The sequence below is a fragment of the Oncorhynchus tshawytscha genome, linkage group LG05, assembly GCF_018296145.1.
Source record: "Oncorhynchus tshawytscha isolate Ot180627B linkage group LG05, Otsh_v2.0, whole genome shotgun sequence".
Taxonomy (NCBI): Eukaryota; Metazoa; Chordata; class Actinopteri; order Salmoniformes; family Salmonidae; genus Oncorhynchus; species Oncorhynchus tshawytscha.
Window position 1 is genome coordinate 4,054,949 of NC_056433.1, and position 26,158 is coordinate 4,081,106.

At 47.5% G+C, this 26,158-nt stretch overlaps 1 protein-coding gene across 1 annotated transcript in view; it reads left to right on the plus strand.

Moving 5' to 3' along the window:
- mtmr9 (myotubularin related protein 9) overlaps positions 1-18,420 on the plus strand; it is a 42,361-nt gene extending 23,941 nt beyond the window's left edge. The window contains exons 10-11 of the mRNA XM_042321349.1: positions 2,646-2,797; positions 18,249-18,420. Coding sequence (XP_042177283.1) covers positions 2,646-2,797; positions 18,249-18,415 — 319 coding nt within the window. The 3' untranslated portion in view covers positions 18,416-18,420. The remainder of the gene's footprint in view (positions 1-2,645; positions 2,798-18,248) is intronic.
- The last annotated feature ends 7,738 nt before the right edge of the window (positions 18,421-26,158 follow it).

Genomic DNA, 26,158 nt, shown 5'->3' on the forward strand with positions numbered 1-26,158 from the left:
GCAAATAGGCAAAGGATAAAAAGGAAGTTAAATAAACATAAATATGGGTTGTATTTACAATGGTGTTTGTTCTTCACTGGTTGACCTTTTCTCGTGGCAACAGGTCACAAATCTTGCTGCTGTGATGGCACACTGTGGTATTTCACCCAGTAGATATGGGAGTTTTATCAACATTTGATTTGTTTTCTAAATCTTTGTGGGTCTCTGTAATCTGAGAGAAAAATGTCTCTCTATAATGGTCATACATTGGGCAGGAGGTTAGGAAGTGCAGCTCAGTTTCCACCTCATTTTGTGGGCAATGTGCACATAGCCTGTCTTCTCTTGAGAGCCATGTCTGCTTACGGTGGCCTTTCTCAATAGCAAGGCTATACATAGTCAAAGCTTTCCTTAAGTTTGGGTCAGTCACAGTGGTCAGGTATTCTGCCACTGTGTACTCTCTGTTTACGGCCAAATAGCATTCTAGTTTGCTCTGTTTTTTTGTTAATTCTTTCCAATGTGTCAAGTAATTATATTTTTGTTTTCTCATGATTTGGTTGGATCTTATTGTGCTGCTGTTCTGGGGCTCTGTGGGATCTGTTTGTGTCTGTGAACAGAGTCCCAGGACCAGCTTGCTCGGGACTCTTCTCCAGGTTCATCTCTCTGTAGGTGATGGCTTTGTTATTTTGCTTTGTTGAATTTAACGGCTTCTTTCTGTATTTTGATAATTAGCAGGTATCTGGATGCATTATTTGGTGTTTTGCGTTGTACACAGAGGATATTTGTGCAGAATTCTGCATGCAGAGTTTCAATTTGGTGTTTGTCCCATTTTGTGAGTTCTTGGTTGGTGAGCAGATCCCAGACCTCACAACCATAAAAGGCAATTTGTTCTATAAATGATTCAAGTATTTTTAGCCAGATCCTAATTGGTATGTCAACTTTTATGTTCCTTTTGATTGCGTAGAAGGCCCTTCTTGCCTTGTCTCTCAGATCGTTCATAGCTTTGTGGAAGTTACCTGTGGTGTTGTTGTTTAGGCCAAGATATGTATAGTTGTTTGTGTGCTCTCTGGTGCTTTGTTGTCCTGGTAACTGGACCTTCTTTTTTTTTTTGGAACACCATTATTTTGGTCTTACTGAGATTTACAATCTGTGTAGTAGAAGATCTAGGTGCTGCTTGCTGTAGGCCCTCCTTGGTTTGGGACAGAAGCACCAGATCATCAGCAAACATTAGTAGGGTCAGGCCAGGTGCTACAGACTGTTCTAGTGCCCGCGCCAATTCGTTGATATATATGTTGAAGAGGGTGGGGCTTAAGCTGCATCCCTGTCTCACGCCCCGGCCCTGTGGAAAGAAATGGATGTTTGTGTACATGGATTTTATAATGGTGTATGTTTTTCCCCCAGCACCACTTTCCACCAATTTGTATAACAGACCCTCATGCCAAAGTCAAAAGCTTTTTTGAAATCAACAAGACATTAGAAGACTTTGTTTTGTTTTTGTTTGTCAATTAGAGTGTGCAGGGTGAATATGTGGTCTGTCGGATGGTAATTTGGTATGAAGCCAATTTGGCATTTGTTCAGTACATTTTTTTTTTCCACCGAGGAAATGTACGAGTCTGCAGTTAATGATAGTGCAGAGGATTTTCCCAAGGTTGCTGTTAACGCATATCCCATGGTAGTTTTTTGGGTCAAATTTATTTAGTCTTTTGTGGATTGGAGTGATCAGTCCTTGGTTCTAAATATTCAGGAAAATACCAAACCTAAGGATGATGTTAGAGTTTAAGTATTGCCAATTGGAATTTGTATTTGATATATTTTATAATTTTACATACCATCAACACCACAGTCCTTTTTGGGTTGGAGGGTTTGTATTTTGTCCTGCAGTTTATTCAATGTAATTGGAGAATCCAGTGCGTTCTGGTCGTCTTTAATAGTTGACTCTAACATTTGTATTTGATCATGTATATGGTTTTGCTGTTCTTTGTTAAAGAGCCAATCAGATTGGAGAAGTGGTTTATCCATACATCTCCGTTTTGGACAGATAACTCTTCATGTTGTTTGTTTAGAATTTTCCAAATGATTAGTCTGTGGATTCTTCAATTATAATGAGATGCTTCTTCTGCTTCTTCTTCTTTTTTGAGTAGATCTCTGTTCAAGTAGACTGTGAGTTTGCTGTGATCTGATAAGGCTGTCAGTGTGCTGACTGTGACTATGAACGCTCTGAGAGACTCTGGGTTGAGGTCAGTGATAAAGTAGTCTACTGTGCTATTGCCAAGAGATGAGCTATAGGTGTACCTACCATAGGAGTCTCCTCGAAGCCTACCATTGACTATGTACATACCCAGCGTCTGACAGAGCTGCAGGAGTTATGACCCGTTTTTGTTGGGTACGTTGTAGTTGTACCAATGGGAGAGGGGATGCTGTCACCTGCAGGTAGGTGTTTGTCCCCCTGTGTGCTGAGGGTGTCAGGTTCTTGTCCAGTTCTGGCATTTAGGTCGCCACAGACTAGTACATGTCCCTGGGCCTGGAAATTATTGATTTCCCCCTCCAGGATGGAGAAGCTGTCTTCATTAAAGTATGGGGATTCTAGTGGGGGGATATAGGTAGCACACAGGAGGACATTTTTTTCTGTTGAGATAATTTTATTTTGAATCTCTCCTATTCCCCCCCAGGTCTAAGTTGAACCTGTCACAGAAGACAGTCTCTCTGTGGTCGTGGGTGAACCGGCCCCAGGAGGTGGAGAGGCTGTCTAACCCGCTCTACGAGGCCAACTGTCTGGTTATATGGCCTTCCGTAGCCCCTCAGAGCCTGCTACTATGGGAAGGTAAGAACCTGGCTCCATTCCTAACCCCTGACCCCAAATGTTCTGCCTACTCCCAGGTCGGTGTTCTGTTTTGGATGGTTCACGAGTAGAATGGGTTTAGGGGAGCTGGACACTGACTTACTCGGGCGCACGACTAGCAACATCTAATATTCCAAACAAAATTTTTGTGTGAGAGCTGTTCATTTTTACACTTTTATTTATTTATTTATTTTCACAAAAAAAATAGGACTTTCAAAACAAAAAGTGTGTGTTTGTCTATTCCAGCTTCCCTCCCTTTTCTTAGTTTCTTGTTCACCTCCCAGTATGACCTCTTCCTCTTCCTCTTCCTCTTCCTCTTCCTCTTCCTCTGTCTTCTGCTCTTCCTTTTTCTTTCTCTTAGTGTTTTTATTATTTATTTTATTATTTATTATTATTTATTATTATTATTATTATTTATTATTATTATCCAGCAGCTACTCTTCCTGGGGTTTATTATGGATCCCCATTAGTTCCTGCAGCTACTCTTCCTGGGGTTTATTATGGATCCCCATTAGTTCCAGCAGCTACTCTTCCTGGGGTTTATTATGGATCCCCATTAGTTCCAGCAGCTACTCTTCCTGGGGTTTATTATGGATCCCCATTAGTTCCTGCAGCTACTCTTCCTGGGGTTTATTATGGATCCCCATTAGTTCCTGCAGCTACTCTTCCTGGGGTTTATTATGGATCCCCATTAGTTCCTGCAGCTACTCTTCCTGGGGTTTATTATGGATCCCCATTAGTTCCTGCAGCTACTCTTCCTGGGGTTTATTATGGATCCCCATTAGTTCCTGCAGCTACTCTTCCTGGGGTTTATTATGGATCCCCATTAGTTCCTGCAGCTACTCTTCCTGGGGTTTATTATGGATCCCCATTAGTTCCTGCAGCTACTCTTCCTGGGGTTTATTATGGATCCCCATTAGTTCCTGCAGCTACTCTTCCTGGGGTTTATTATGGATCCCCATTAGTTCCTGCAGCTACTCTTCCTGGGGTTTATTATGGATCCCCATTAGTTCCTGCAGCTACTCTTCCTGGGGTTTATTATGGATCCCCATTAGTTCCTGCAGCTACTCTTCCTGGGGTTTATTATGGATCCCCATTAGTTCCTGCCAAGGCAGCAGCTACTCTTCCTGGGGTTTATTATGGATCCCCATTAGTTCCTGCAGCTACTCTTCCTGGGGTTTATTATGGATCCCCATTAGTTCCTGCAGCTACTCTTCCTGGGGTTTATTATGGATCCCCATTAGTTCCTGCCAAGGCAGCAGCTACTCTTCCTGGGGTTTATTATGGATCCCCATTAGTTCCTGCAGCTACTCTTCCTGGGGTTTATTATGGATCCCCATTAGTTCCTGCAGCTACTCTTCCTGGGGTTTATTATGGATCCCCATTAGTTCCTGCAGCTACTCTTCCTGGGGTTTATTATGGATCCCCATTAGTTCCTGCAGCTACTCTTCCTGGGGTTTATTATGGATCCCCATTAGTTCCTGCAGCTACTCTTCCTGGGGTTTATTATGGATCCCCATTAGTTCCTGCAGCTACTCTTCCTGGGGTTTATTATGGATCCCCATTAGTTCCTGCAGCTACTCTTCCTGGGGTTTATTATGGATCCCCATTAGTTCCTGCAGCTACTCTTCCTGGGGTTTATTATGGATCCCCATTAGTTCCTGCAGCTACTCTTCCTGGGGTTTATTATGGATCCCCATTAGTTCCTGCAGCTACTCTTCCTGGGGTTTATTATGGATCCCCATTAGTTCCTGCAGCTACTCTTCCTGGGGTTTATTATGGATCCCCATTAGTTCCTGCAGCTACTCTTCCTGGGGTTTATTATGGATCCCCATTAGTTCCTGCAGCTACTCTTCCTGGGGTTTATTATGGATCCCCATTAGTTCCTGCCAAGGCTGCAGCTACTCTTCCTGGGGTTTATTATGGATCCCCATTAGTTCCTGCAGCTACTCTTCCTGGGGTTTATTATGGATCCCCATTAGTTCCTGCAGCTACTCTTCCTGGGGTTTATTATGGATCCCCATTAGTTCCTGCAGCTACTCTTCCTGGGGTTTATTATGGATCCCCATTAGTTCCTGCAGCTACTCTTCCTGGGGTTTATTATGGATCCCCATTAGTTCCTGCCAAGGCAGAAGCTACTCTTCCTGGGGTTTATTATGGATCCCCATTAGTTCCTGCCAAGGCAGCAGCTACTCTTCCTGGGGTTTATTATGGATCCCCAAATCAAATCAAATTTTATTTGTCACATACACATGGTTAGCAGATGTTAATGCGAGTGTAGCGAAATGCTTGTGCTTCTAGTTCCGACAATGCAGTAATAACGAACAAGTGATCTAACTAACAATTCCAAAAAAACTACTGTCTTATACACAGTGTAAGGGGATAAATAATATGTACATAAGGATATATGAATGAGTGATGGTACAGAGCAGCATAGGCAAGATACAGTAGATGATATCGAGTACAGTATATACATATGAGATAAGTATGTAAACCAAGTGGCATAGTTAAAGTGGCTAGTGATACATGTATTACATAAGGATGCAGTCGATGATATAGAGTACAGTATCAACGTATGCATATGAGATGAACAATGTAGGGTAAGTAACATTATATAAGGTAGCATTGTTTAAAGTGGCTAGTGATATATTTACATCATTTCCCATCAATTCCCATGATTAAAGTGGCTGGAGTAGTGTCATTGACAGTGTGTTGGCAGTAGCCACTCAATGTTAGTGGTGGCTGTTTAACAGTCTGATGGCCTTGAGATAGAAGCTGTTTTTCAGTCTCTCGGTCCCAGCTTTGATGCACCTGTACTGACCTCGCCTTCTGGATGACAGCGGGGTGAACAGGCAGTGGCTCGGGTGGTTGATGTCCTTGATGATCTTTATGGCCTTCCTGTAGCATCGGGTGGTGTAGGTGTCCTGGAGGGCAGGTAGTTTGCCCCCGGTGATGCGTTGTGCAGACCTCACTACCCTCTGGAGAGCCTTACGGTTGAGGGCGGTGCAGTTGCCATACCAGGCGGTGATACAGCCCGCCAGAATGCTCTCGATTGTGCATCTGTAGAAGTTTGTGAGTGCTTTTGGTGACAATGCCAAATTTCTTCAGCCTCCTGAGGTTGAAGAGGCGCTGCTGCGCCTTCCTCACGATGCTGTCTGTGTGAGTGGACCAATTCAGTTTGTCTGTGATGTGTATGCCGAGGAACTTAACTTGCTACCCTCTCCACTACTGTTCCATCGATGTGGATGGGGGTGTTCCCTCTGCTGTTTCCTGAAGTCCACAATCATCTCCTTAGTTTTGTTGACGTTGAGTGTGAGGTTATTTTCCTGACACCACACTCCGAGGGCCCTCACCTCCTCCCTGTAGGCCGTCTCGTCGTTGTTGGTAATCAAGCCTACCACTGTTGTGTCGTCCGCAAACTTGATGATTGAGTTGGAGGCGTGCATGGCCACGCAGTCGTGGGTGAACAGGGAGTACAGGAGAGGGCTCAGAACGCACCCTTGTGGGGCCCCAGTGTTGAGGATCAGCGGGGAGGAGATGTTGTTGCCTACCCTCACCACCTGGGGGCGGCCCGTCAGGAAGTCCAGTACCCAGTTGCACAGGGCGGGGTCGAGACCCAGGGTCTCGAGCTTGATGACGAGCTTGGAGGGTACTATGGTGTTGAATGCCGAGCTGTAGTCGATGAACAGCATTCTCACATAGGTATTCCTCTTGTCCAGATTGGTTAGGGCAGTGTGGTTGAGATTGCATCGTCTGTGGACCTATTTGGGCGGTAAGCAAATTGGAGTGGGTCAAGGGTGTCAGGTAGGGTGGAGGTGATATGGTCCTTGACTAGTCTCTCAAAGCACTTCATGATGACGGATGTGAGTGCTACGGGCGGTAGTCGTTTAGCTCAGTTACCTTAGCTTTCTTGGGAACAGGAACAATGGTGGCCCTCTTGAAGCATGTGGGAACAGCAGACTGGTATAGGGATTGATTGAATATGTCCGTAAACACACCGGCCAGCTGGTCTGCGCATGCTCTGAGGGCGCGGCTGGGGATGCCGTCTGGGCCTGCAGCCTTGCGAGGGTTAACACGTTTAAATGTCTTACTCACTTCGGCTGCAGCAGCTACTCTTCCTGGGGTTTATTATGGATCCCCATTAGTTCCTGCCAAGGCAGCAGCTACTCTTCCTGGGGTTTATTATGGATCCCCATTAGTTCCTGCCAAGGCAGCAGCTACTCTTCCTGGGGTTTATTATGATCCCCATTAGTTCCTGCCAAGGCAGCAGCTATTCTTCCTGGGGTTTATTATGGATCCCCATTAGTTCCTGCCAAGGCAGCAGCTACTCTTCCTGGGGTTTATTATGGATCCCCATTAGTTCCTGCCAAGGCAGCAGCTACTCTTCCTGGGGTTTATTATGGATCCCCATTAGTTCCTGCCAAGGCAGCAGCTACTCTTCCTGGGGTTTATTATGGATCCCCATTAGTTCCTGCCAAGGCAGCAGCTACTCTTCCTGGGGTTTATTATGGATCCCCATTAGTTCCTGCCAAGGCAGCAGCTACTCTTCCTGGGGTTTATTATGGATCCCCATTAGTTCCTGCCAAGGCAGCAGCTACTCTTCCTTGGGTTTATTATGGATCCCCATTAGTTCCTGTCAAGGCAGCAGCTACTCTTCCTGGGGTTTATTATGGATCCCCATTAGTTCCTGCCAAGGCAGCAGCTACTCTTCCTGGGGTTTATTATGGAACCCCATTAGTTCCTGCCAAGGAAGCAGCTACTCTTCCTGGGGTTTATTATGGAACCCCATTAGTTCCTGCCAAGGAAGCAGCTACTCTTCCTGGGGTTTATTATTATATTTCACATTATTTAACTAGGCAAGTCAGTTAAGAACAAATGACAATGACAGCCTACAGTGGGTTAACTGCCTTGTTCAGGGGCAGAACGACACATTTGTACCTTGTCAGCTCGGGGATTCGATCTCGAAACCTTCCGGTTACTAGTCCAACGCTCTAACCACTAGGCTACCTACCATTCCCCCAGGACACTACTCTACCACCACATATCCACAACACAAAATCCATGGGTGTTTCTCAATATGCATGCTACCGTGCTCCACAGTCTCATGCTCCGAGTGCATTCTCCAACAATGTTCTCTTGAGTTCTTGTGAGGACGAGAGTGGAGAACACATAGAATATTCCATTTGAGCATCACTCCCCTCTACTGTATTACCTCACACTGAGCAGCACTCCCCCTACTGTATTACCTCACGCTGAGCAGCACTCCCCCTACTGTATTACCTCACACTGAGCAGCACTCCCCTACTGTATTACCTCCCACTCCCCTACTGTATTACCTCACACTGAGCATCACTCCCCTCTACTGTATTACCTCACACTGAGCAGCACTCCCTCTACTGTATTACCTCAGCACTCCCCTACTGTATTGCTTCATGCTGAGCAGCACTCCCCTACTGTATTACCTCACACTGAGCATCACTCCCCCTACTGTATTACCTCAGCACTCCCCCTACTGTATTACCTCACCACTCCCCCTACTGTATTGCTTCATGCTGAGCAGCACTCCCCTACTGTATTACCTCACACTGAGCATCACTCCCTCTACTGTATTACCTCACGCTGAGCAGCACTCCCCTACTGTATTACCTCCCACTCCCCTACTGTATTACCTCACACTGAGCAGCACTCCCCCTACTGTATTACCTCACGCTGAGCAGCACTCCCCTACTGTATTACCTCAGCACTCCCCTACTGTATTACCTCACACTGAGCAGCACTCCCCTACTGTATTACCTCACGCTGAGCAGCACTCCCCTACTGTATTACCTCAGCACTCCCCTACTGTATTACCTCACACTGAGCAGCACTCCCCTACTGTATTACCTCACGCTGAGCAGCACTCCCCCTACTGTATTACCTCAGCACTCCCCCTACTGTATTACCTCACGCTGAGCAGCACTCCCCCTACTGTATTACCTCCCCTACTGTATTACCTCAGCACTCCCCCTACTGTATTACCTCACGCTGAGCAGCACTCCCCTACTGTATTACCTCACGCTGAGCAGCACTCCCCTACTGTATTACCTCACGCTGAGCAGCACTCCCCTACTGTATTACCTCACGCTGAGCAGCACCCCTGCTGTATTACCTCCCACTCCCCCTACTGTATTACCTCACACTGAGCAGCACTCCCCTACTGTATTACCTCACGCTGAGCAGCACTCCCCCTACTGTATTACCTCAGCACTCCCCTACTGTATTACCTCACACTGAGCAGCACTCCCCTACTGTATTACCTCACGCTGAGCAGCACTCCCCTACTGTATTACCTCAGCACTCCTCTACTGTATTACCTCACGCTGAGCAGCACTCCCCTACTGTATTACCTCACGCTGAGCAGCACTCCCCTACTGTATTACCTCACGCTGAGCAGCACTCCCCTACTGTATTACCTCACGCTGAGCAGCACTCCCCTACTGTATTACCTCACGCTGAGCAGCACTCCCCTACTGTATTACCTCACGCTGAGCAGCACTCCCCTACTGTATTACCTCACGCTGAGCAGCACTCCCCTACTGTATTACCTCACGCTGAGCAGCACTCCCCTACTGTATTACCTCACGCTGAGCAGCACTCCCCCTACTGTATTACCTCACGCTGAGCAGCACTCCCCTACTGTATTACCTCCCACTCCCCTACTGTATTACCTCACGCTGAGCAGCACTCCCCTACTGTATTACCTCACACTGAGCAGCACTCCCCTACTGTATTACCTCACGCTGAGCAGCACTCCCCTACTGTATTACCTCACGCTGAGCAGCACTCCCTCTACTGTATTACCTCACGCTGAGCAGCACTCCCTCTACTGTATTACCTCACACTGAGCAGCACTCCCCTACTGTATTACCTCACGCTGAGCAGCACTCCCTCTACTGTATTACCTCACGCTGAGCAGCACTCCCCTACTGTATTACCTCACGCTGAGCAGCACTCCCCTACTGTATTACCTCACGCTGAGCAGCACTCCCCTACTGTATTACCTCCCAGCACTCCCCTACTGTATTACCTCACACTGAGCAGCACTCCCCTACTGTATTACCTCACGCTGAGCAGCACTCCCCTACTGTATTACCTCAGCACTCCCCTACTGTATTACCTCACACTGAGCAGCACTCCCCTACTGTATTACCTCACGCTGAGCAGCACTCCCCTACTGTATTACCTCAGCACTCCCCTACTGTATTACCTCACGCTGAGCAGCACTCCCCTACTGTATTACCTCACGCTGAGCAGCACTCCCCTACTGTATTACCTCACGCTGAGCAGCACTCCCCTACTGTATTACCTCACGCTGAGCAGCACTCCCCTACTGTATTACCTCACGCTGAGCAGCACTCCCCTACTGTATTACCTCACGCTGAGCAGCACTCCCCTACTGTATTACCTCACGCTGAGCAGCACTCCCCTACTGTATTACCTCAGCACTCCCTCTACTGTATTACCTCACGCTGAGCAGCACTCCCCTACTGTATTACCTCACGCTGAGCAGCACTCCCCTACTGTATTACCTCACGCTGAGCAGCACTCCCCTACTGTATTACCTCACGCTGAGCAGCACTCCCCTACTGTATTACCTCACGCTGAGCAGCACTCCCCTACTGTATTACCTCACGCTGAGCAGCACTCCCCTACTGTATTACCTCACGCTGAGCAGCACTCCCCCTACTGTATTACCTCACGCTGAGCAGCACTCCCCTACTGTATTACCTCACGCTGAGCAGCACTCCCCTACTGTATTACCTCACGCTGAGCAGCACTCCCCTACTGTATTACCTCAGCACTCCCTCTACTGTATTACCTCACGCTGAGCAGCACTCCCCCTACTGTATTACCTCACGCTGAGCAGCACTCCCCTACTGTATTACCTCACGCTGAGCAGCACTCCCCTACTGTATTACCTCACGCTGAGCAGCACTCCCCTGTGTTACCTCACGCTGAGCAGCACTCCCCCTACTGTATTACCTCACGCTGAGCAGCACTCCCCTACTGTATTACCTCACGCTGAGCAGCACTCCCCTACTGTATTACCTCACGCTGAGCAGCACTCCCCTACTGTATTACCTCACGCTGAGCAGCACTCCCCCCCTACTGTATTACCTCACACTGAGCAGTACTCCCCTACTGTATTACCTCCCACTCCCCCTACTGTATTACCTCACGCTGAGCAGCACTCCCCTACTGTATTACCTCCCACTCCCCTACTGTATTACCTCCCACTCCCCTTCCTACTGTATTACCTCACGCTGAGCAGCACTCCCCCCTACTGTATTACCTCCCACTCCCCTACTGTATTACCTCCCACTCCCCCTACTGTATTACCTCACGCTGAGCAGCACTCCCCCCCTACTGTATTACCTCCCACTCCCCTACTGTATTACCTCCCACTCCCCTACTGTATTACCTCACGCTGAGCAGCACTCCCCTACTGTATTACCTCCCACTCCCCCTACTGTATTACCTCACGCTGAGCAGCACTCCCCTACTGTATTACCTCACACTGAGCAGCACTCCCCTACTGTATTACCTCACGCTGAGCAGCACTCCCTCTACTGTATTACCTCACGCTGAGCAGCACTCCCCTGTACTGTATTACCTCACGCTGAGCAGCACTCCCCTACTGTATTACCTCACGCTGAGCAGCACTCCCCTACTGTATTACCTCACGCTGAGCAGCACTCCCCCTACTGTATTACCTCACGCTGAGCAGCACTCCCCCTACTGTATTACCTCACGCTGAGCAGCACTCCCCCTACTGTATTACCTCAGCACTCCCTCTACTGTATTACCTCACGCTGAGCAGCACTCCCCTACTGTATTACCTCACGCTGAGCAGCACTCCCCTACTGTATTACCTCACGCTGAGCAGCACTCCCCTACTGTATTACCTCACGCTGAGCAGCACTCCCCCTACTGTATTACCTCACGCTGAGCAGCACTCCCCTACTGTATTACCTCACGCTGAGCAGCACTCCCCTACTGTATTACCTCACGCTGAGCAGCACTCCCCTACTGTATTACCTCACGCTGAGCAGCACTCCCCTACTGTATTACCTCACACTGAGCAGCACTCCCCTACTGTATTACCTCACGCTGAGCAGCACTCCCCCTACTGTATTACCTCAGCACTCCCTCTACTGTATTACCTCACGCTGAGCAGCACTCCCCTACTGTATTACCTCACGCTGAGCAGCACTCCCCTACTGTATTACCTCACGCTGAGCAGCACTCCCCTACTGTATTACCTCACGCTGAGCAGCACTCCCCTACTGTATTACCTCACGCTGAGCAGCACTCCCCTACTGTATTACCTCACGCTGAGCAGCACTCCCCTACTGTATTACCTCACGCTGAGCAGCACTCCCCCTACTGTATTACCTCACGCTGAGCAGCACTCCCCCTACTGTATTACCTCACACTGAGCAGTACTCCCCTACTGTATTACCTCCCACAGCCCCTACTGTATTACCTCACGCTGAGCAGCACTCCCCTACTGTATTACCTCCCACACTCCTACTGTATTACCTCCCACTCCCCTACTGTATTACCTCACGCTGAGCAGCACTCCCCTACTGTATTACCTCCCACTCCCCTACTGTATTACCTCCCACTCCCCTACTGTATTACCTCACGCTGAGCAGCACTCCCCCTACTGTATTACCTCCCACTCCCCTACTGTATTACCTCCCACTCCCCTACTGTATTACCTCACGCTGAGCAGCACTCCCCTACTGTATTACCTCCAGCACTCCCCTACTGTATTACCTCACGCTGAGCAGCACTCCCCTACTGTATTACCTCACACTGAGCAGCACTCCCCTACTGTATTACCTCACGCTGAGCAGCACTCCTCTACTGTATTACCTCACGCTGAGCAGCACTCCCTCTACTGTATTACCTCACGCTGAGCAGCACTCCCTCTACTGTATTACCTCACGCTGAGCAGCACTCCCTCTACTGTATTACCTCACACTGAGCAGCACTCCCCTACTGTATTACCTCACGCTGAGCAGCACTCCTCTACTGTATTACCTCACGCTGAGCAGCACTCCCCTACTGTATTACCTCAGCACTCCCTCTACTGTATTACCTCACACTGAGCAGCACTCCCCTACTGTATTACCTCACGCTGAGCAGCACTCCCCTACTGTATTACCTCACGCTGAGCAGCACTCCCCTACTGTATTACCTCAGCACTCCCCTACTGTATTACCTCACACTGAGCAGCACTCCCCCTACTGTATTACCTCACACTGAGCAGCACTCCCCTACTGTATTACCTCACACTGAGCAGCACTCCCTCTACTGTATTACCTCACGCTGAGCAGCACTCCCCTACTGTATTACCTCACGCTGAGCAGCACTCCCCCTACTGTATTACCTCACACTGAGCAGCACTCCCCTACTGTATTACCTCACACTGAGCAGCACTCCCCTACTGTATTACCTCACACTGAGCAGCACTCCTCTACTGTATTACCTCAGCACTCCCCTACTGTATTACCTCACACTGAGCAGCACTCCTCTACTGTATTACCTCAGCACTCCCCTACTGTATTACCTCACACTGAGCAGCACTCCCTCTACTGTATTACCTCAGCACTCCCCTACTGTATTACCTCACACTGAGCAGCACTCCCTCTACTGTATTACCTCAGCACTCCCCTACTGTATTACCTCACACTGAGCAGCACTCCTCTACTGTATTACCTCAGCACTCCCCTACTGTATTACCTCACACTGAGCAGCACTCCCTCTACTGTATTACCTCACACTGAGCAGCACTCCCTCTACTGTATTACCTCAGCACTCCCCCTACTGTATTACCTCACACTGAGCAGCACTCCCTCTACTGTATTACCTCAGCACTCCCCTACTGTATTACCTCACACTGAGCAGCACTCCCTCTACTGTATTACCTCAGCACTCCCCTACTGTATTACCTCACGCTGAGCAGCACTCCCTCTACTGTATTACCTCAGCACTCCCCTACTGTATTACCTCACGCTGAGCAGCACTCCCTCTACTGTATTACCTCACGCTGAGCAGCACTCCCTCTACTGTATTACCTCACGCTGAGCAGCACTCCCTCTACTGTATTACCTCACGCTGAGCAGCACTCCCTCTACTGTATTACCTCACACTGAGCAGCACTCCCCTACTGTATTACCTCAGCACTCCCTCTACTGTATTACCTCACACTGAGCAGCACTCCCTCTACTGTATTACCTCACGCTGAGCAGCACTCCCCTACTGTATTACCTCACGCTGAGCAGCACTCCCCTACTGTATTACCTCAGCACTCCCCTACTGTATTACCTCACACTGAGCAGCACTCCCCTACTGTATTACCTCACACTGAGCAGCACTCCCCTGTATTACTACTGTATTACCTCACACTGAGCAGCACTCCCTCTACTGTATTACCTCACGCTGAGCAGCACTCCCCTACTGTATTACCTCACGCTGAGCAGCACTCCCCTACTGTATTACCTCACACTGAGCAGCACTCCCCTACTGTATTACCTCACACTGAGCAGCACTCCCCCTACTGTATTACCTCACACTGAGCAGCACTCCCTCTACTGTATTACCTCAGCACTCCCCTACTGTATTACCTCACACTGAGCAGCACTCCCTCTACTGTATTACCTCAGCACTCCCCCTACTGTATTACCTCACACTGAGCAGCACTCCCTCTACTGTATTACCTCAGCACTCCCCTACTGTATTACCTCACACTGAGCAGCACTCCCTACTGTATTACCTCAGCACTCCCCTACTGTATTACCTCACACTGAGCAGCACTCCCTCTACTGTATTACCTCAGCACTCCCCCTACTGTATTACCTCACACTGAGCAGCACTCCCTCTACTGTATTACCTCAGCAGCAGCACCCCTACTGTATTACCTCACACTGAGCAGCACTCCCTCTACTGTATTACCTCAGCACTCCCCTACTGTATTACCTCACACTGAGCAGCACTCCCTCTACTGTATTACCTCAGCACTCCCTACTGTATTACCTCACACTGAGCAGCACTCCTCTACTGTATTACCTCAGCACTCCCCCTACTGTATTACCTCACACTGAGCAGCACTCCCTCTACTGTATTACCTCAGCACTCCCCTACTGTATTACCTCACACTGAGCAGCACTCCCCTACTGTATTACCTCACACTGAGCAGCACTCCCCTACTGTATTACCTCACGCTGAGCAGCACTCCCTCTACTGTATTACCTCACACTGAGCAGCACTCCCCTACTGTATTACCTCACACTGAGCAGCACTCCCCCTACTGTATTACCTCACGCTGAGCAGCACTCCCTCTACTGTATTACCTCACACTGAGCAGCACTCCCTCTACTGTATTACCTCACACTGAGCAGCACTCCCCCTACTGTATTACCTCACACTGAGCAGCACTCCCCTACTGTATTACCTCACACTGAGCAGCACTCCCCTACTGTATTACCTCACACTGAGCAGCACTCCCCTACTGTATTACCTCACACTGAGCAGCACTCCCTCTACTGTATTACCTCACGCTGAGCAGCACTCCCCTACTGTATTACCTCACGCTGAGCAGCACTCCCCTACTGTATTACCTCACACTCCCCCTACTGTATTACCTCACGCTGAGCAGCACTCCCCTACTGTATTACCTCACACTGAGCATCACTCCCCTACTGTATTACCTCACGCTGAGCAGCACTCCCCTACTGTATTACCTCACGCTGAGCAGCACTCCCCTACTGTATTACCTCACGCTGAGCAGCACTCCCCTACTGTATTACCTCACACTGAGCAGCACTCCCTCTACTGTATTACCTCACACTGAGCAGCACTCCCCTACTGTATTACCTCACGCTGAGCAGCACTCCCCTACTGTATTACCTCACACTGAGCAGCACTCCCTCTACTGTATTACCTCACACTGAGCAGCACTCCCCTACTGTATTACCTCACACTGAGCAGCACTCCCCCTACTGTATTACCTCCCACTCCCTCTACTGTATTACCTCAGCACTCCCCCTACTGTATTACCTCACGCTACACCTCCCCCTACTGTATTGTCTGTGTATAGTGCATATGTTATTGTGTGTGTCTGTGTGTAGTTCATATGTTATCATGTGTCTGTGTGTAGTGCGTATGTTATCGTGTGTGTCTGTGTGTAGTGTGTGTGTCTGTGTGTAGTGCGTATGTTATCGTTTTAACACCAATGAACCAGGAGGGGGCAGTATGCTGCTTGGTGTTTTAACACTACTGAACCAGGAGGGGGCAGTATGCTGCTTGGTGTTTTAACACTACTGAACCAGGAGGGGGCAGTATGCTGCTTGGTGTTTTAACACTACTGAACCAGGAGGGGGCAGTATGCTGCTTGGTGTTTTAACACTACTGAACCAGGAGGGGGCAGTATGCTGCTTGGTGTTTTAAAACTACTGAACCAGGAGGGGGCAGTATGCTGCTTGGTGTTTTTCAACCACTGAACCAGGAGGCAAACCAAAAATACACCTAACTTGCCTAATAGGCAAGTGCCTTTCAGACTATAATGTCAATTCCTGGACAGCCTTACGAACTCATGACTGGCTTACGAAGCTCACATGATCATATGACTGTCTTCCAATGCTTCATGTGGGTTACCAGACGTCACTGAATTCCACCCTGGCATTCTCTCCCTCGCTGGGAATGGTTTGCTATCTGTGGCACGTGGACTGACTCTCTCTGCCCCCTCCAAAGTGCCCTGCGTGGTCTGCTTATTATAGGGCGTCCTTACTGACTTTAGGGTCACTTGAGTAGCAGTGACGCCTCCACAGAAGGTCAAAGGCCGGACGGGATGCTTGCATGCTAATTACTATTACATGAACATCGATGGACAAGCCAGCCGCGAGCAGACGCTACCCTTATGCCCGATGTCCAGCAGATGCGTTTTGTTTTGCCCGGATGTCTAGCCCGCGTTTTAACGTACTTGACGCCCAAGTGCTTCGCTTTTTCAAATAGCTAAAATCTAAAAGCAAGCTATTTGGAGTCTGGTTATGAACTTCTGTTTTTACCACAGCACGGTTGAACGCATATGCGGTACCCAGAACGCACCGCAGCCTTGTGTGACATCCCCAATGTATTTTTCCTGGACTGCTCAATCAATGACTTCCTCCGGAGTTTGACTCATCTGGTGGCCATGAGGCATTAGTCCCTAGTTATTCTGATGCCGTTTTAGATTCATACAAGACGGGTCGGATGCCACTTAAGTTCCCTGACCTCTAACTCTAAAGGTTGAATCATAACCTTTCCCGGTTTACACCACTTTCACTCCCATTGACTCCTATGCATGACTAAGGATGTGTTCATAAATTCACTCTGGCAGTTCAGAGAGAATAAAATGTCACATTCGCTGTACAGACTTTACAGTGAAATGCTTTCCCAACGATTAAAACATGTTTTAAAAAAAAAAAATTATAGTAACACAAGGAATAAAATATGAAGCTACATACAGGAAGTACCAGATCAATCTGGAGCTACATACAGGAAGTACCAGATCAATCTGGAGCTACATACAGGAAGTACCAGATCAATCTGGAGCTACATACAGGAAGTACCAGATCAATCTGGAGCTACATACAGGAAGTACCAGATCAATCTGGAGCTACATACAGGAAGTACCAGATCAATCTGGAGCTACATACAGGAAGTACCAGATCAATCTGGAGCTACATACAGGAAGTACCAGATCAATCTGGAGCTACATACAGGAAGTACCAGATCAATGTGGAGCTACATACAGGAAGTACCAGATCAATGTGGCGCTACATACAGGAAGTACCAGATCAATGTGGAGCTACATACAGGAAGTACCATATCAATCTGGAGCTACATACAGGAAGTACCAGATCAATGTGGCGCTACATACAGGAAGTACCAGATCAATCTGGAGCTAAATACAGGAAGTACCAGATCAATCTGGAGCTACATACAGGAAGTACCAGATCAATCTGGAGCTACATACAGGAAGTACCAGATCAATCTGGAGCTACATACAGGAAGTACCAGATCAATCTGGAGCTACATACAGGAAGTACCAGATCAATCTGGAGCTACATACAGGAAGTACCAGATCAATCTGGAGCTACATACAGGAAGTACCAGATCAATCTGGAGCTATATACAGGAAGTACTAGATCAATCTGGAGCTACATACAGGAAGTACCAGATCAATGTGGAGCTATATACAGGAAGTACTAGATCAATGTGGAGCTATATAGAGGAAGTACCATTACCAGATCAATGTGGAGCTATATACAGGGAGTACCAGATCAATGTCTCTCTCTCTCACTCATTTTCTCTCTCTCCCTCTCTCTTTCCCTCCCCCCCCAAGGTGTGTTCCTGCGTTGGAAGCGCAGCTCCAGGTGTCTGGATGAGGCGTACGACGAGATGGTTCATATCATACAGTACAACAACAAAGAACTGCAGAATAAAGTCAACAACCTCAGGAGACAGCTGGCCCAACTGGAGACTGAGGAGCCTCTGCTGCAAACACCATAGAGGAGGAGGGAGGGAGGGAGGGAGGGAGGGAGGAGAGGTGGTGGAGAAGAGGAGTGGGAGAAGGAGACGTGAAGGAGGAAAGCGAGCAGGGAGAGAGAGGAGGAAGATTAAAGGAGAGATAACAACACTGTAGGTTACTACTCAAGCAACCTGAGGCTGTATGTATTAAACATCTTGGACAGGATTGACCTGATCCTAGATCAGCACTCCTACTCCATCTAATGTTATTCAGCATTATTATATAAAAGGCCTTATTGATGCTCCTACTCTGAACTGCTTGACGCATACGGTCCCAAAAGAAGAGTACGATATGAACTGGGACGGGGACGGAGGGACGGGGACGGAGGGACTGGGACGGAGGGACGGGGACGGAGGGACTGGGACAGAGGGACGGGGACGGAGGGACTGGGACGGAGGGGACGGGGACGGAGGGACGGGGACGGAGGGACTGGGACAGAGGGACGGGGACGGAGGGACTGGGACGGAGGGACTGGGACGGAGGGACGGGGACAGAGGGACGGGGACGAAGGGACTGGGACGAAGGGACTGGGACGAAGGGACTGGGACGAAGGGACTGGGAAGGAGGGACTGGGACGGGGACGGAGGGACGGGGACGAGAGATTTTTGAGTACTTTAAAAATGCTTCCTCGTCTTTAAGTAATGCGGTAGATTCCTTTACACCAATCTGCTGGTGTTCGGTCAGTGACTGCTGGAAAGGTGAGAGAGTTCTCTAGAGCAGCACTAAAGCCCAAGTGTGTGTGTGTATATATATATATATATATATCTATAATATATCTATCTATATTACAGACATGTATAGATATGTTCTTCATGCTACCCCTGGTCACCAGCCAGCAGCTGCCTGACTTTAGTAACCCCCCACCAGCTCACGTTCTACATAAATAGATCCACACACCCAGGCACCTCGTCCAGATTATGAAAGGGGCTCTTATTGCTGGATATGAGGAGACTTTGAAGCACTACTCTGAGTAACCACGGCAACACGTGCCAGTAGCTGCACTGTGTACACACACTGGCTACTTTAGAACACACAGAACCACATACACACTGGCTACTTTAGAACACACAGAACCACATACACACTGGCTACTTTAGAACACACAGAACCACATACACACTGGCTACTTTAGAACACACAGAACCACACACACACGGGCTACTTTAGAACACACAGAACCACACACACACTGGCTACTTTAGAACACACAGAACCACACACACACGGGCTACTTTAGAACACACAGACCCACACACACACGGGCTACTTTAGGGCACACAGACCCACACACACTGGCTACTTTAGGGCACACAGACCCACACACACACTGGCTACTTTAGGGCACACAGACCCACACACACACGGGCTACTTTAGGGCACACAGACCCACACACACACGGGCTACTTTAGAACACACAGACCCACACACACACTGGCTACTTTAGGGCACACAGACCCACACACACACTGGCTACTTTAGGGCACACAGACCCACACACACACTGGCTACTTTAGGGCACACAGACCCACACACACACGGGCTACTTTAGGGCACACAGACCCAAAAAAATCACAATGATTGAAAAGCAAATGTTGAAAGAATTAAACAAGATCATCGCTGTCGAAATAAAACCCAATATATCCAAAATGAAAACGTTTAAATAAATTGAAAAAAAATTAGTTTAACCATTGTCTTGGCAGACGTTACTACTGCCATTGCTGTTCTGCTCTAAAATAGCTTTTTGGGAGAGGTATTTCATGTGTAATATTGTCATTATACTAGCTAACTGCAGTAGATGGAAATGTGATTATGTTGTATGTTTAACACTACGATGAACCTGTTTTCTGCGTTTCATTGACTTGCTGTCTTCATTGGTCAAAATGTCTTAAGATAACAGTATAGGGTGTTCATCGGGGTTCGGGTCCATTCCGATTCAGAAAGTTAACCAAATTTAGAAAATGTTCCTAGTTAAAATACGTTGCAGAGAATTGGGAACGGAAATTGCCCCCGAAACCTCGGTGGGCCGTCTTATCGCCTCAGACCAGAACATCGACCGTCATTTTCTGATAGTTTCCTGATGATTCTACACGTCGTCGACTCCACTGTCCTGCTGCTTTTAAAGGTTTTCTCTTCCTGCTGTGTTTCGGTTAGAAGAAGACACTCGGCAAAAAGCTACTGACGCTGAGGGTTGAGCGATCAAGTCATCTTGCTTCATCTTATGACGTGACGCAAAGCGGCATTAAACGTTCGGAAACCTCTTTTTATGACTCTCTTGTCCTGTGTCGTACATGTTTCTATCGGGTGCGATGTGGTGGCGGTGTTGCCTATAGCAACCTTCCAAGCGCTCTCCACGCCTGCATCCTGAAAGGGCGATACCTAGTCCCCTTAGCCTAATGTAGAGGTCAAAGGGCGATACCTAGTCCCCTTAGCCTAATGTAGAGGTCAAAGGGCGATACCTAGTCCCCTTAGCCTAATGTAGAGGTCAAAGGGCGATACCTAGTCCCCCTAGCCTAATGTAGAGGTCAAAGGGCGATACCTAGTCCCCTTAGCCTAATGTAGAGGTCAAAGGGCGATACCTAGTCCCCCTAGCTTAATGTAGTGGACTATTTAGAACACAGGAAGTCCTTAAATCTATGAATACTCTGTCTTAATAATGGGACTGACTGTCTACTTGTAGGGGGGCTGCCTGCTTTCTGCTAAGTCATGTTGCAGGGTTGGCTAGCCAACAACTTTACAAGAGTTGGCCTCTGAAAATTACACTGTCATTTGGGTGAAAAGCTGAGCGACTTAAGAGACCGAGGCGACTATTTGGATCTGTATATTGAAAGAGTTTCTGAAAAGGGTTTCATGTTCGATGTTTTAAATACCTATACTTATCTTGTAAACCACATCATGATTTGCGTGTATGAATGGCTTTTAGATGTCAAACTAGTTACAGCTTCAGAATGACAGGAAAGAGCTGTACATATTAGCCTTATATCGGTGTCCACTGTTATCACGTGGGTTATAATTAGGCTCATGCTATGCTATCTATACTAATACATTGCTGTTATCGCTGACACAAGTTGTTCTGTTTTAGCCTTCTCACGTTCTGATTGACATTCACACCTCTGATCAGTGCAATTCCTTCTGGGGGGAAAAATATATATATATATTCTGTATAATCTAAGTTAAATATTTTAGTTTTTTTCTCTCGTCTCCCATTTTTGATTTCTTCTGTCTTTATGAAATAAACCTTTTTATTGAGTGATTTAAATTAAATATGTTTTCGAGGGCATTAAAAGAGGATTGTGCTGAAGGCATTGACGTGTGTTTATTGTGCCTGTGTCCCTGTCTCAAGACTTATTTCAGACTGGTTGTGTTTCAGCTTCACACCGGACAGGCATACACTACATGACCTGCTCATCCAACATCTCATTCTAAAATCATGGGCGTTTAATATGGAGTTTGGTCCCCCCGTTGCTGCTATAACAGCCTCCACTCTTCTGGGAAGGCTTTCCACTAGATGTAGGAACATTGCTGCTATAACAGCCTCCACTCTTCTGGGAAGGCTTTCCACTAGATGTTGGAACACTGCTGCTATAACAGCCTCTACTCTTCTGGGAAGGCTTTCCACTAGATGTTGGAACATTGCTGCTATAACAGCCTCCACTCTTCTGGGAAGGCTTTCCACTAGATGTTGGAACACTGCTGCTATAACAGCCTCTACTCTTCTGGGAAGGCTTTCCACTAGATGTTGGAACATTGCTGCTATAACAGCCTCCACTCTTCTGGGAAGGCTTTCCACTAGATGTTGGAACACTGCTGCTATAACAGCCTCCACTCTTCTGGGAAGGCTTTCCACTAGATGTTGGAACACTGCTTGTTTTCATTCAGCCACGAGCGTTGGTGAGGTCGGGCACTGATGTTGGGCGATTAGCCCTGGCTCTGCAGTCTGTTTCAATTCATGTTTTTATTGACTCTGTACACAGCGTGATTCAGGGAGAAATATCTCTCTAATAACACCTCCCGCTTAACCTGGAAGCCAACCACACCAATGTGTCGGAGGAAACATCGTACATCTGGTGACCATGTCAGCGTGCATTGCACCCAGCTCGCCACAGGAGTCGCTAATGCGCGATGGGACAAGAATATTCCTGTCGGTCAATCCCTCCCCTATCTCGGACGACGCTGGGCCAATTGTGCACTGCCCCATGGGTCTCCCAGTCGCACCCAGCTGTGACAGAGCCTGGACTCGAACCAGGATCTCTAGTGGCACAGCTAGTACTGCAATGCAGTGCATTGTGCCACTCGGGAGGCCCAGAATTGCTTCCTTTTATGTGGTAGAATTTAACGTCTCTTTTCTATATTTGGATAATTATTTGGTATTGGCCTAATTCTGCTCTGCATTTTTTGCTGTTTTACGTTGTACATGGAGGATATTTTTGCAGAATTCTGCATGCATAGTCTCAATTTAGTGTTTATCCCATTTTGTGAATTCTCAAAATTCATTTCTCCAAAAAGTACAATCTTTGTCCCCATGTGCAGTTGCAAACCGTAGTCTGGCTTTTTTATGGCAGTTTAGAGCAGTGGCTTCTTCCTTGCTGAGCGGCCTTTCAGGTTATGTTGATATAGGACTCGTTTTACTGTGGATATAGATACTTTTGTACCTGTTTCCTCCAGCATCTTCACAAGGTCCTTTGCTGTTCTGGGATTGATTTGCACATTTCACACCAAAGTACGTTCATCTCTAGGAGACAGAACGCATCTCCTTCCTGAGCAGTATGACGGCTGCGTGGTCCCATGGTGTTTATACTTGCGTACTATTGTTTATACATATGAATGTGGTACCTTCAGGCATTTGGAAACTGCTCCCAAGTATGAACCAGACTTGTGGAGGTCTCCAATGTTTGGCTGATTTCTTTTGATTTCCCCATGATGTCAAGCAAAGAGGCACTGAGTTTGAAGGTAGGCTTTGAAATGTATCCACAGGTACACCTCCAATTTACTCAAATTATGTCAATTAGCCCACCCTGTATCTCTGTTTTTAGATAACTCTTCGTGTTGCTGTTTGTTTAAAGTTTTCCAATTTTTCCAGAAGTGGTTAGTTAATGGATTCTTCAATTACATTGAGCTGATTTCTGACGTGCTGTTCCTTGTTTTTCCGTAGTGTATTTCTGTATTGTTTTAGTAAATCGCCATAGTGAAGGCGTAGACTCGGGTTTTCTGGGTCTATGTTTTTCATTGGAGAGGTTTCTCAATTTCTTTCTGAGGTTTTGCATTCTTCATCAAACAATTTGTCATTGCTGTTCAGTTTCTTAGGTTGTCTGCTTGGCATTTTTTGATTTGATAGGGAAGCTAAGAGGTCAAATATACTGTTTAGGTTTTCTACTGCGAAGTTTACACCTTCACTATTACAGTGAAATCTTTTGTCTAGAAGGGATTGCATGTGTTGTTGCCTAATTGTTTTATGGTAAATATCCACACTACTTCCCTTCCATCTATAGCATTTCTTAATATTACTCAGTTCCTTTGGCTTTGATGCCTCATGATTGATCATAGCTCTGTTCAAGTAAAGTGTGATTTTGCTGTGGTCTGATAGGGGTGTCAGTGTGCTGACTGTGAACGCTCTGGGAGTTTCTGGGTTGAGGTCAGTGATAGAGTAGTCTACAATGCTACCGTCAAGAGATGAGCTATAGGTGTACCTACCATAGGATTCCCATCAGAGCCTACCATTGACTATGTACAAACCCAGCGTCTGACAGAGCTGCAAGAGTTGTGACCCGGTTTTGTTGGTTACATTGTCGTAGTTGTGCCTAGGGGGGCATATGGGGGAGGGAATGCTGTCACCTCCAGGTAGGTGTTTGTCCCCCTGTGTGCTGAGGGTGTCAGGTTCTTGTCCAGTTCTGGCATTTAGGTCGCCACATACTTGTACATGTCCCTAGGCCTTTAAATGGTTGATCTGCCCCTGTAGGATGGAGAAGCTGTCATCGTTGAAGTATGGGAATTCTATTAGGGGTGATATAGGTAGCACACAGGAGGACATTTTTCTCTGTTGAGATATTTCCTTATCAATTTCTAGCCAGATGTAGAATGTTCCTGTTTTAACTAATTTAATAGAGTGGGTTAGGTCTGCTCTATACCAAATTAGCATATAACCGGAGTCTATGGGTCTACCAGCTCTCTGTAACCTAGAGGGCAACCAGTGGGTCTGTCTCCTCTATACCACCCACCTGGTAGTGTGGTTGATGGGACTACCAGCTCTCTGTAACCTAGAGGACAACCAGTGGGCCCATCTCCTCTATACCCTGTTTCACACCTGGTAGTGTGGTGGATGGGACTTCCAGCTCTCTGTAACCTAGAGGGCAACCAGTGGGCCCATCTCCTCTATACCCTGTTTCACACCTGGTAGTTTGGTTGATGGGACTACCAGCTCTCTGTAACCTAGAGGGCAACCAGTGGGCCCATCTCCTCTATACCACCCACCTGGTAGTTTGGTTGATGGGACTACCAGCACTCTGTAACCTAGAGGGCAACCAGTGGGCCCATCTCCTCTATACCCTGTTTCACACCTGGTAGTTTGGTTGATGGGACTACCAGCTCTCTGTAACCTAGAGGGCAACCAGTGGGCCCATCTCCTCTATACCACCCACCTGGTAGTTTGGTTGATGGGACTACCAGCTCTCTGTAACCTAGAGGGCTACCAGTGGGTCCATCTCCTCTATACCACCCACCTGGTAGTGTGGTTGATGTGACTACCAGCTCTCTGTAACCTAGAGGACAACCAGTGGGCCCATCTCCTCTATACCACCCACCTGGTAGTTTGGTTGATGGGACTACCAGCACTCTGTAACCTAGAGGGCAACCAGTGGGCCCATCTCCTCTATACCACCCACCTGGTAGTTTGGTTGATGGGACTACCAGCTCTCTGTAACCTAGAGGGCTACCAGTGGGTCCATCTCCTTGTATATTCCTGGATGAGATAGTAAAAGCTTTGTTGTGTTCCATAGTGTCAAGTGTTGTTTTTCGTGTGATTTAGGCCCGGGCCATCACAGTAGGTGTGAGCAGAGCATGTTGAACATCTGATATACATACCTCTTAGGTCGCAGGATGTGGCTCGGCTGTAATAGTGGGGGTTGGGCCTGCTGCTCTACTCACGGCATGGGCATATATCCTGCTGTCATGTTGAGGTCCTTCTCTCTCTCTCTCTCTCTATCTCTATATATCTCTATCTCTATATATCTCTCTATCTCTATATATATCTCTATCTCTATATCTCTATATATATCTCTATCTCTATATATATCTCTATCTATATATATTTCTATCTCTATATCTCTATATATATCTCTATCTCTATATATCTCTATCTATATATATTTCTATATATATATACCTTAGCAGTACACAGCAGGTGCCCTACACTCTTTAGAAGCCCTGCTGTCCTAGCTGATGATCTGGGGCTCCGTTTAATACAGCTCATCCAACTAGTTTAACACAGCTAATCCAACTAGTTAATACAGCTCATCCAACTAGTTTAATACAGCTTATCCAACTAGTTTAATACAGCTAATCCAACTAGTTTAATACAGCTAATCCAACTAGTTTAATACAGCTTATCCAACTAGTTTAACACAGCTCATCCAACTAGTTTAATACAGCTTATCCAACTAGTTAATACAGCTCATCCAACTAGTTTGTAATCAAAAATACCTGTTCAATTCCAGGTATCAGGGTCCAGGTG